This window comes from Primulina tabacum, chromosome 5, assembly GCF_025594145.1.
Source record: "Primulina tabacum isolate GXHZ01 chromosome 5, ASM2559414v2, whole genome shotgun sequence".
NCBI lineage: Eukaryota > Viridiplantae > Streptophyta > Magnoliopsida > Lamiales > Gesneriaceae > Primulina > Primulina tabacum.
Window position 1 is genome coordinate 9,248,295 of NC_134554.1, and position 13,168 is coordinate 9,261,462.

A 13,168-nucleotide genomic window follows, 5' to 3' on the forward strand; every position below is an offset into this window, starting at 1 on the left:
AGGGTTAGAGGAGTTTTAGAGGACATGCATGAATCAGGTGTAACAAGCTGACACAGATGCACGGCTTCTTAGCAAGATTTATCAGACTCAACTGCGATATCGTCCGTGTTCCGATGTCATGTCTGTTGAGATATCAGGGAAATAAACGAGGTAACATCACAGCGGAACATCATAAGTGATATCAACAATGAATAAGATGAACACCAATATTTATAGTGGTTCACCCCAAGATTGGCCTACGTCCACTCTAAACCTCTCAAGGAGATCACTTCTTTATTAATAACAAAGAAGACAAGAGAATTAAGAATACAAAGTATTTCACTCAGAACACTCTGATTTTAACACTCACTTTCTCTTCACTAATCATATTCCTTCCAAGGATAAACACTCCTTAAGAAAATCTCACACTAAATCATTTGTCTCACTTCTACACTTATGATCGTAGATGAGAGGATTTTGTGTTTTGGTGTGTTTTTGAAATGAAGAATGAATGGGTATTTATAGGTGAAGTTTAGGGAAGAAAACAAAAATAAAACATCATGGCTTACCTCATAATTTTTGACTAATCAACACATGTGTTTATAATTCAAAAATGGTGTTCTTTGAATTCAAATTTAGGTGGCTTTGAATTCAAAGATTGCTTGCTTGATTACATAGCAATTCTCCCCCTCAAGCCCATTTTGTGAATTCGATCAAACCTGCAACAGCTCTACAGTATTCCAACTTCCATTTCGGCAATGTCTTGGTCATCATATCATATCCATTTTCATCCGTGTGAATCTTCTCAAGCTTCAACAACTTCTTCTCCAATACATCTCGTATCCAATGATAACGAACATCAATATGCTTTGATCTTTAATGCATTGAAGGATTCTTTCCAAGATGAATTGCACTCTGACTGTCACAGAACAACTTGTATTGATCTTGCACAAAACTTAATTCCTCCAAAAATCCTTTCATCCATAACATTTCCTAACATGCCTCAGTTGCTACAATGAACTCCGCTTCAGTGGTTGATAATGCTACACACTTTTGCAACTTTGACTGCCATGACACAGCTTCCCCTGCAAATATAATGAGGTATCCTGATGTGGATTTTCGGGAGACAACATCTCCAGCCATATCTGCATCTGTGTAGCCTACAAACTCAATATATGTTTAGAGGTTCCCCGAAGATATCTGAATATCCATTTTACTGCAGTCCAATGTTCCTTTTCCCGGTCTTGAAAGGAATCTGCTCACTACTCCTACAGAATGAGCTAAATCTGGCCGAGTACATGCCATGGCATACATCAGACTTCCAACAGCTGAAGCATATGGAACACCTTTCATTTCTTCTTCCTCATCCTCTGTAATAGGACTCTGTTTTGAGTTCAACTTGAAGTGGTTGGCAAGAGGACATCCAACCGCTTTGGCCTGGTCCATGTTGAATCTCTGAAGTACCTTCTCAATATACTTTTCCTGCGACAACCAGGTCTTCTTGGCATACATGTCTCGATGGATTTCCATGCCAATAATTCTTTTTGCTGGCCCCAAGTCTTTCATAGAAAAAGTCTTGCTTAGTTGCTTCTTTAGGCCTTTGATTTCAGAAGCTTCTTTGCCAACAATCAACATGTCATCTACATAGAGTAGAAGCACCATCAAATCATCATCAGATGTATCTTTGACAAACACACAATAGCTCTGCAGTGGTTTTCTTGAATCCTTGTTGAGTTATCACTGATTCAAACTTCTTTTACCACTGTCTTGGTGCTTGTTTGAGACCGTACAAACTCTTTTTTAATCTGCACATGAGATCCTCTTTCCCCTTCTCTGCAAACCCCTATGGTTGCTCCATGTAGATTTCTTCCTCCAAATCCCCATGAAGGAATGCGGTCTTGACATCCATTTGTTCCACCTCCAGATCGAGCTATGCTGCTAACCCTAGCACAATCCGGATGGATGTCATCTTCACCACAGGTGAAAATATTTCGTCAAAGTCGACCCCATGTTTCTGTCTGAAACCTTTGACGACAATCCTAGCTTTGAATCTTGGTTGACTACTGTGTTATTCGTGCTTCAATCTGAACACCCACTTATTCTTCAAAGCTTTCTTGCCTTTCGGCAACTTCACCAGCTCAAACGTCTCATTGTCATGCAATGATTGCATTTCTTCTTGCATAGCCTCCATCCACTTATCCTTGTGTTCATCGGTAATAGCTTCCTCGAAGCTCTCTGGTTCTCCCCCGTCAGTTAGCATGATATATTCATTTGAGGAATATCTGGTTGAGGGTCGCACTTCTCTTCCAGAACGTGTGGTTATTGTACCACGAGAACTTTCTGCTGGTGGTTCACTGTGAACACGGATCTCATCATCATCCTCATGATCGTTCTGCAATTCTTCATCTTCTACCGGTTGTGGATTTACCGTTGAAGGCCACCATTTCAGATATTGTTCAGATCCAAAATTCTCCTTTTCCGCAGTCTCCAAGAATTCATTCTCCTGAAATATGGCATCACGACTTCTTATAGGCTTTTTAAGTTCTATATTATAAAACTTGTAACCAAATTGATCCTCGCCATAACCTATAAATATGCACTTTCTTGTTTTGACATCCAACTTCTGTCTTTCATCCTTTGGTATATGAACATAAGCAACACAGCCAAATACCCGTAAATGATTATAGGAAACTTCTTTGCCTTACCACACCTACTCCGGGACATCATAATTGAGAGGAACACAAGGTGAGCGATTCAATATATATGCAGCAGCAACCACGGTCTCACCCCAAAATTCTTTAGTCAACTTTGCATGTGAGAGCATGCTTCTGACTCTTTCTGCCAAAGTTCTATCATCCTCTCAGCTAATCCATTGAGTTGTGGTGTCTTTGGTGGTGTTGTTTGATGTCTGATTCCGTTCCTTTTGCATATCTCATCAAAGGTTCCAATGTATTCTCCTCTATTATCTGTTCGAATACATTTGAGTGTAATGCATGTTTGCCGTTCAACCAAGTTTAGAAAATTGTTGAACGTTTCCGCAACTTGGTCCTTGGTTTTGAGTGTCCACACCCAAATTTTCCGAGAATGATCATCGATAAAAGTTACCCAGTACCTTGCTCCTCCGAGCGACAATGGCATCGGACCACATAGATCTGAGTGCATCAGATCTAGAATTTTATCGGCTCTGCTAGGAGGTGAACTTTTGAATCATATTCTGTTTTGTTTTCCGGTTAAGCAGTTTGTGCATTGTTTCATATGAACCTGCTTTATACCGGGCAGAACTTGCTTGCTCACAAGGTGTGTAAGATTCTTTTCACTTATGTGACCAAGACGTCGGTGCCACAACTCTGTTGAGTTTTCTTCCCCCGCGTAGTTCACTCCTTCAGAATGATTTTCCTGAACTACATATAGTTTTGACATCTTTAATCCCTTTGCCACCACAAGTGATCCTCTTGAAATCTTACATACCCCATTTCGGAAGGTTGTACAGAAACCTTCTTCATCGAGTCTTTCGACGGATATCAGACTCAGGCGCATCTCTGACACATGCCTGACGTCTTTCAGGATCAGTGTAGAGCCATCCACGGTAGTCAAGCTCACATCTCCTTTTTCCCACGACTCTGGATAAGTCGTTATTCCCCATCCTCACCACACCAAAGTCCCCTTTTGTGTAGGATGTAAAGCATTCTCTTCGAGATGTGACGTGAACTGTTGCTCCACTATCGATCACCCAACTAGTTACTTGAGTTGCAAAATTTACGGACTCCTACTCTAGCTCGTGAACAACATTGAATTCGTCAATGACGTTTGTTTGCTCATCATCGGTTTCATGTTTGTCTTTCGATTTTCGGCAGTATTTTTTAATATGTCTGTTTTCTCCACAGCGATAACATTTTACGTTGGCATATCTCCCTGAGGACTTGCTTCTTCTTGGCTTCTGATTTGCGTTTTTCTTGATCTTGCTTCTACCCCTTGACTCAGCAGCCAAAACATCTGACTGTGAGGTAGAGGAACCTTGAGATCTTCGCCTCATCTCTTCATTCAAGATGCCACTCTTGATGAAGTCTATACTCACGACTCCTCCTAGTGCTGTGTTCGTGAGTGATACTTTCAGAGTCTCCCAAGACTCTGGCAATGAAGCTAGCACAATCAGAGCTATCACCTCGTCATCAAGTTTTATGCTCATACATGATAACTGCTCCACGAATCCTTGAATCTCATTCAGATGATCTGCAACCAAAGTTCCTTCTTTGTATCGAACCTGGACAAGCTTGCTCAAATAGAACAATTTGTTGTTACCACTTTTGGAGGCATATAGTGTCTCCAACTTTGTCCAAAGCGTACGAGCATGCATCTCGTTAGAGATGTGATTATACACGTTGTCATCGACAAATTGTTGGATGTACCCACAGACTTGCTCGTGCTCGAAGTTCCATTCGGCATCTAATTTATCATCTGGTTTAGATTCGCTGAACACCGGTAGGTGCATCTTGGTGACGAATAGAAGATCTTTCATCTTACTTTTCCAAAGTTGATCATTAGAGCCATTAAGGCTAATCATCTTGCTTGTGCGTACCTCCATCTTTTGTGAATGCTATCAACGAATAATCGTCAAAGCCTGAACACAAAATAACCAATTTCCTAATACTGTCTAGAAAGCCTTTTCTGATGTGGAAGTTCAGACTAAGCTGCAACCACAGAGCATACGAGGACTTCCTATAGTATTTGAGAATCTAGCTCTGATACCAGTTGTTGGGATATCAGGGAAATAAACGAGGTAACATCGCAGCGGAACATCATAAGTGATATCAACAATGAATAAGATGAACACCAATATTTATAGTGGTTCACCCCAAGATTGGGCTACGTCCACTCTAAACCTCTCAAGGAGATCACTTCTTTATTAATAACAAAGAAGACAAAATAATTGAGAATACAAAGTATTTCACTCAGAACACTCTGATTTTAACACTCATTTTCTCTCCACTAATCATATTCCTTCCAAGGATAAACACTCCTTAAGAAAATCTCACACTAAATCCTTTGTCTCACTTCTACACTTATGATTGTAGATGAGAGGATTTTGTGTTTTGGTGTGTTTTGAAATGAAGAATGAATGGGTATTTATAGGTGAAGTTTAGGGAAGAAAACAAAAATAAAACATCATGGCTTACCTCATAATTTTTGACTAATCAACACATGTGTTTATAATTCAAAAATGGTATTCTTTGAATTGAAATTTAGGTGGCTTTAAATTCAAAGATTGCTTACTTGATTACATAGCAATGTCCACACCGCATCCATCGTGTTTATCACCAAAAATTGCCCATGCCCGAACTTGGCTCCCTAAAGACAGATATTTTATTTTTGGCTTCGGATCTATAAACCCGTTAGTTTTAATTTCGATCGAATAAGTTGCCGTCGGCTATATGAATCAAACATATGTTGATTAGTTTAACCTGTTTTAACAGACTCCAAGTCAAAGTACTTACCTCCCATTAAGGCCTTCCCTATTGCCTCCACTCCCAATTGTGATGTAAACAGGGCATTTGTTGGGCTTATCCTTGTAAACTCGTTCCTAAGTTATAATTAGTCCCCGAGTTTTGGACAAGACTTATAAAAGGTTGTGCTAATTAATTTTTACGGATATATATATATATATATATATATATATATATATATATGAAATAAATCGATATGATTTATACTTGCAACAAAAAATCAGTATATATTACAAAATATTTTTCATAACATAACATGACTAACAAAAAAATGTACTCTGTGTCATAACATATCAGCAATAAATAAATTTGGCCTTGGCTTAACTTAATCCCATCAATACCTGAGTCCATCTATGTGTCTAATTTCAAGTCGCCTCGACCCCACCCCATAGAGAACTTCAGCTCATAATTCATATCGAATTCATAAACTCTTAATATATATATTAAAGATTTTTCATATTTATAATATATTAAAGATATATGTATAAATCTAATGATAAAATTTTATATGATGATAATATCATTTCTATGTAAATAATACTAAACAGGCTGAAGGAAACATGGCTTACGAAGCGCTCATAAGCATGGACATGGCCGGCAAGAACGACATCAACGCGAACTCGATAGATAAAATCGTCCATATACATCTTCATCCAACAGATTCGAACTCCTCCTGATGCGCATCATTCGAGTTATACCAAGGTGCATGCATAACCACAACAAGCCAAGGCGTTCTTCGCCTATCAACCTTCCTCAAATCCTCATTCAGCCATGCATACTGAGCTGACTCGCGCGCGAAATCAGCATAAGAGATCCCAGCATGACGAAATGAACACCCGCAGCAACTTCCAAAGAGTAGAACAAATTTGAAGGTGAACCACTCTCTTGATAAGGCATAACCCATCTAGCATTGTAGGATGTAAAGCCGGTTCGATGGATTTCTGGTATCCGTTCGATCTCATGGTTTCCTTCTGTCACCATCCACGGGCGCTTGCTGGCCAAGGGCTGCACCATGTACCCGAAGGTGTCCCACCAGGGCTGGTACCGGTCCGCGTAGGACAAATCACCTGGTAGTATCAAAACATCATAGTTCGATTTCAATACGTGCTGTAGGGTTGAACTTGTCCACTCGGTTTGGCCAAGCTCACCTGCAGCAGGTTAAAAGTATATCGGCAATAACATTAGACCAAATTTAGGGATCTAAATGTTTGAGTATTGCATCAAGTTGCTAACAACTGACTAAAGCTCTTGGTTACTAAGAATGTATAAAAGGAAAATTGTAAACATGATTGCATTCCTTCAACAGAAATATATCTACACAAACTTCCCCTGCTTCGCTCTTAATTTCCCTCTTAGGAGGCAAGCTTCCTCGAACTAGCTATCCAACACCTCTTCGCAACCCCGAAACATAAGGTACTCCTTATGGTGGGAAAATACGGTGCAGTACAGAAAGCTCCCATTCATTGCATGCAAATTAAACATAAAAAAGATTACCTACAACAGCAAATTTGATTGGAAATTGCGAGGGCTGAGTTTTGAAGCTGAATTCTTGAGACGACATCGTACCACAACGATAATAGTATATGGTGTTCGGTTTCAAAGGTCCGATAACGACATCGTGTAATTCACCCGACGTATACTGTGAATAGTGATACATATTTGTGGTGCCATTTGCTGAGAATGTATAATCTCCACGGGATGTGCCGCAGCACACTGTCGCTGGAGTATGGAATTGAGTAGACCATGATATTCTCAAGTGTTTCTTGCCACTCAAAGATATGTGCACCTGCAACATCAATTTAATTGCTAACTTCACTTGGTTGGTTTACATTTTGAGATCATGGAATGGAAATCTATAATTTTGTTTCAGTAAAAATAGTAATAATAAAAAATTTCCAATTTTAGGTTTTAGTCCAATAAATTTTCAAATTTTCGATTATTTTGATCCAGCTGCTTACTGGTATCTGACAAGTCACCAATTTCCGATATCGCATCAGCATTTTTAAACATTATGTCAACATTTTCCGATGTAACTTCAACAATTTGATCAAAATAGCCGAAAAATAAAATTTAATATACCTAAACAAAATTTTTGGAAATTTAACGGAGCAAAACCCAAATAATACAAGTTAATGAAAAAAACTATTCTCCCTTAAACTAAATATCTAACAAGTCTTACCATTAATTTTTTTGTCGTTTTTTAATATTTAACCGACTAAATTTCAGTTCAAATGAATTTAAATTTAAATCATAATGAAAGTAGCTAAAATCAAAACCATCAAGAACAAAAACCGTGACTTAGTCGTTCGTTCAAGTTCCAACTTCCGTTGGGACAAAAATTGGGACCATTGTTAGATATGTGGTCGAACCAGGGAATATATATGTGATTCATCAATACTCAAAACATACTTATAAAGATTGATCTTGATGTTAGATAACAAAGAGTTGGGCAGTGGGGTGATGTAAAATTTAAAAACCTGTCCTAAATGCCCAAACTGAATTGCTTCTGATATTTATAAATTATTAAAAAAACCACGATTTAAAAATCAACCATAAACTACCGCAGGTATGCATTTTGCTTAGAAAAAAGCATTGACCCTGTACATTTTATTTAGTTATTTTATAACTATATTTATGTTATGTAATATTTCAAGGGATATTTATTAATTAAACATATAAATAAATGATTGCTGATTTACTAATATAAAATGTCAAATAAAAAAAATCGAGTACGTAATTAAGTTACAATTGTTTTGTCTCGATTTTGACTTTTTAATTTATTTCTTCATCACCCAATGTTAGCTTTTGCAATTTACATTTCTAATATATTGAGCAATATTCTGTTCTTCCATATACACAGCTCAATCTCGCCTGTTTAATTTTGATCGTACTATTGTATATTAAGATTCTCTTTTCATAGAAAAAACTATATTTGATCTAGTACCGTGGCTTGGTAGATGTTTTATTTTTATAATAACTGTCCGAAACCATTCTAAACGGCAAATCTAACTGTATTTGAAAAGCAGCAATGTTAAAAAATATTTCTGACCAGAGCTTTGATGGGAAAACGTTCGACTCGAAACCCCGCAAAAAATTGAGGCCATTGCCAACGTAAAAAATAGCCTGTGAAACATTTGAGCCATGACGGAGTGAAGGATCTACAAGGTACCGGAAAGCGGCAAGAAATGTTGATTTCTTTTGACAGGAAAATTTCCTTCAGTTATGATATTTCTTGGCATAAAGCACCACATAATTGCTAGGTTTTATTATTTGTCACAAAGCCATTATTTTATGATTATCCGCCTTTTAAACTATTATTATTTTACTCTTTGCTTGTTTTCGGATTTGGAATGGAAATTTTAATGCATGCGTCTAGAAATTGGGATTGGAATATTAATTTGCATAAAAAATTAATGTGAGACGGTTTTATGGTTCAATTTTGTTATATATATATATTTTATTTATATCACCCATGAAAAAATATAACATTTTATACCAAAAACATTAATTTTATTATAGATATGTGCAAGTCTCACCAATAAAAATCATGACCTAGTAAGAAAACTTTCCAATGTAGGCAACAAAATCTAATATCAAAAGTAGGCAGGCTTCGGTAGCTTCGTGGCGTAAGCGTTCGCAAGGTTGGAATATATATATATATATATATATATATATATTGAAGGATTTGAAGTTGTCTGGAATGTGAGAACTTCACTAGTGACAGGGTGAGGCCCGTGAGATCTTAGGTTAAAATTCTATTTGTGCATAGAGATGTCAATACATTCGGATTTTATCCGAAAATCCGAACCAGCAATGGACTCGCCCAGGTATACTGAATGGGTATTGGGACAGGTCTCGGGTCTTATTTTTCAGACCCGTATGGATATGAGGCGGGTTATAGGTATTATAAGACACATTCCTAACTCATACCATATAACTAATATATAAATAAATATATATATATATATGTCGGAAAATTGGCCTTCAGTCCCCAGCCGTCGATTTTTTTTGTGTTCAGTCCCTGGGTACTTTTTTAGTACCACATTTCCACATGAAGTGTACCACATTTTGTATGACATAGTACCACAATTTTGTGGTAGGGAGTGAACCCAAAGAAATGTTTTGATTGGGATTTTTCACCAACTTTTTATATATATATATATATATATATATATATATTCTTAGGATTCACATTCTTCGAGAGCCCAGCCCATTTCCCATTTTTTATCCCCAGCCCAAACCAATTTCATTTGATAATATGCACAACAGAACAAACACATGCTTAATCCGGATAATAATTTTTCTCTCTCCTTTCTTCATTTTCCTCTCTCGGCCAAGGGTTTCATTTTGATACTTGCCAAAAAAACTTATGTGAAACGATCTCACGAGTCGTATTTTATGATACGGATCTCTTGTTTGAAGTCATCCATGAAAAAAAATTATTTTTATGCTAAAAGTATTACTTTTTATTGTGAATATCGATAAGGTTGATCGTCTCACAGATAAAGATTTATGAGACCGTCTCACAAGAGGCCTACTCTTGGTACTTATAATTGAATATGTTGTTTATAAATTATTATAATTCTAGGCCAAATATTATGACGAGCGGTATAAGCAGCAGTTCTTGGTAAAAAAAATTAAACGAACCGCGTATGCGGTATGGTTCATGATTGTTATTTTTAATCGTGATTCCATTTCGGGTTCGAGGTAGGACGTGTCTAAAGCATATTTAAACGATGTGGGGGCATGTAATAGGTCTACATTTTTTTTAATGAAGCGGGCGTGTCTAAAAAATAGAATATTTTCAAGGCAAAAGCTGCATTATTGTCTACGTAACTGAGCTAACTTAAGTGGGATGTATTCCTATACCGTGGATTGGTTGTCTTAAGAGGGAAAGCAGATTTAAAAACTGATTTCTCGAATTAAATTAAAATTATTTATAAGGTGACCAAAGGAGGAAGGACATTTAGGCTAAATAACAGATGTTGAAAGGGTCGTTGCTGTCATAGTTTAATTATGATAGTATATCGCTTTATACACCAACCATACTATATAAAAATAATATTTAGGTGATTCATAATAACAACAATAATAATATTATTAATAGTTGGGTACAATATTTTCTGTTTCATTTTATGTTTTTTGTAATCAAAAATATAATAAGGGTGAAATTTATATAACTAGGAAAAGATTATAAAAATGGACAAGTTGAATTCACTAACGACTGCTTGTAAAGTATTGAAAAACCATAAAATCCTATAAACAACATTAAAGCCTCATTTGTTTAAATAAGATACATTTGTTCTATTTATAATAGCACAAAAACTTTATTAGACGTTCTCACAAAGTAATTTTATAAGAGATGTCAGTTATTTGATTCACCCATGAAAACATACTAGTTTTAGAGTAGGTCTCTTGTGAGACGGTCTAATGAATCTTTATCTGTGAGACATGTCAACCCTACTGATATTCACAATAAAAAATAATACTCTTAGCATAAAAAGTAATATTTTTCATGGATGATCCAAATAAGAGATCCGTCTCGCATAATACGAACCGTGAGATGGTCTCACACAAGTTTTTGTCTTAGTTTTATGACAAAAACATTAATTATTATTGTAAATAGCAACATGATTGATATATCTCTCGAATAAAAATATGTGAGAATGTTTCATAAGAGAACTACTGTAATATTTTACTTTTAAATTTTAAAAAACACAAAGTTTCAAAATATAATTAATTTATTATATTATCGCGTTTTTGGGTTTCAAAGTAGGGTTGAAGTTTATTTGCCCCTAAAAATAAATGTAGGATTCTTTGTGATTTTAAAATTAATATTAAAAAGTCATTCGGGAATAAACATAAATATCTATTATTTTTCATATTTTCGTAAAAAAATTTACTTATAAACCGTAAAAAAATTAAACCGTAAACTATAGATACATGAAGAATTTATTAAAAAATTTAATTTTTACAATCTTTATTATATAAATTCATCTTTTTTCGATTTTTATCATTTATGTTGCAAAACTTTATTTTAATAAACCGTATTTTTGTTTGTTTGTTTTTTTTTAATACTAATTTTTATACTTTTTCTATGTTGCAATATCATAACGCGGAAATGGCCAGCACCAAGAAGTTACTACAACTACTGTTTATCTTAAAAAGTAATTTAATAAAATAAAACTTTTAATTGACCAATGTTTTCTATTTATATAATCCCATTAACGCGGTAATGGTTTAAAAATCTTTGAGAGAAAGGTATTTCAGCAAAATGAATTTATTTAATTTAATTTAAGTAAATAAAAGCATCAGATCGAATTATATATCAAACCATTCCGATCAAGAGTCAAGACAATGAAATCGTCAAATGGGATATTTTTTAATATATATAACTATAAATTCTATATTACAGACTAAGAAAAATAAATTACTAAATAAAACGTTAAATAAAATCATTATATTAAAAATCATACAAATTTACAAGATCTCGACAAACCCAACTTCCGTAGCAATTTCAGTTTCGTGGAAATATCCTCACCGCCCATCTTCATCATCAAGAGAACCGATTGTACGACTGCGATTACATCTTCACCAGCTTCTCTGCTCTGATCACCGGATTAGCCTTGGCTATGGCTTCCCGGCCTACAGCCTTGAAATCGAAGCTGCAGCCATGTTTCTCGGGGTACCTGTGGGTCCCACAGAAGGTGGTCCCACACCTACACCTGAACCCCGTCAACCCCACCTTTTCCTGCAAGAAAAACATCTGTTCGTCGGCGGTTGAGATGGCGGACCCGCCGTTGTAACCTCCCTGATTACCTCCGACGCCGACGCGGAAGGACTCGTCTGAACCACAGCAACAGACGGCGAAGGCGTAGAAGGTAAAGGCGTCGAGAATATCGGAGAAGAATCCCCCGATTTATTGAGACATAGGTCGCCGTAACATTTGGAGCACATATTCTTCGTGGCGGGGCTTCCCAAGAACCCGCAATTATTGACGCACAGCCTGTGGCCTTCCGACGCCTGGAATCCGTGCTCTTCCGCCATGATTATCTCCTGATTATTTTTTTCAATAAATCCTTTCAGATTTTCAAAAAAGAATCGCGTAGATGGAGAGGATGGATCCGTAAGCTATATAGGAGGAGATGGGTCGATCGGGGGAGAGGAAAAAGGAGCGGCGGAAGGATCAAAGAAATTGGAAGAAAGATTCAATATGGTGAATGGAAACGATGAGAAAGGAGATGAATCCGTGATAAATAAATGAGACAGCGTGGGGCGGAGGGCACAGCCTGGATTACCATTATTTTATTTTTATACTTCGCATCTAACCAACTACTGCAAGCATTTCTTTGCTAACTCCATAAATTATTTGTGTCGAAATCAGAATTTTTATTAATCTTTTATTTGGTATTTAATAACAAGTTTTTCTCAATTTCCCCTAAATTGTAATTATGAGTTAACTCATTCTATGTTACATTTGAGATGATTGATTTAGTCTAGTAAATAGTCCATTTTAGTTTCAAAGTATTAAATTATAATTTTCGATTATTTTAATTCAATTGTTAATATTATGTCAAACAAGTCGATATTTTGACAACATTTTCTAGTACAACATCAAAATTTTATAATGTCAAGTAAGTACTGCAAGGAAATAAGACTAAGCGCAAAGCTCCGAGGCCAAATATTAA

At 36.1% G+C, this 13,168-nt stretch overlaps 1 protein-coding gene and 1 pseudogene across 1 annotated transcript; both read right to left on the reverse strand.

Annotated features, from left to right (window-relative positions):
* Positions 1 to 3,745: 3,745 nt before the first annotated feature.
* On the reverse strand, positions 3,746 to 7,275 carry LOC142544098 (putative purple acid phosphatase 20; annotated as a pseudogene).
* Positions 7,276 to 11,838: 4,563 nt separating this feature from the next.
* On the reverse strand, positions 11,839 to 12,772 carry LOC142546275 (zinc finger A20 and AN1 domain-containing stress-associated protein 4-like). The gene is given in 2 exon segments (XM_075653906.1): positions 11,839 to 12,224; positions 12,227 to 12,772. Coding segments are annotated over 2 exon segments (462 nt in total). The 5' UTR covers positions 12,528 to 12,772; the 3' UTR covers positions 11,839 to 12,063.
* Between the last annotated feature and the right edge of the window lie 396 nt (positions 12,773 to 13,168).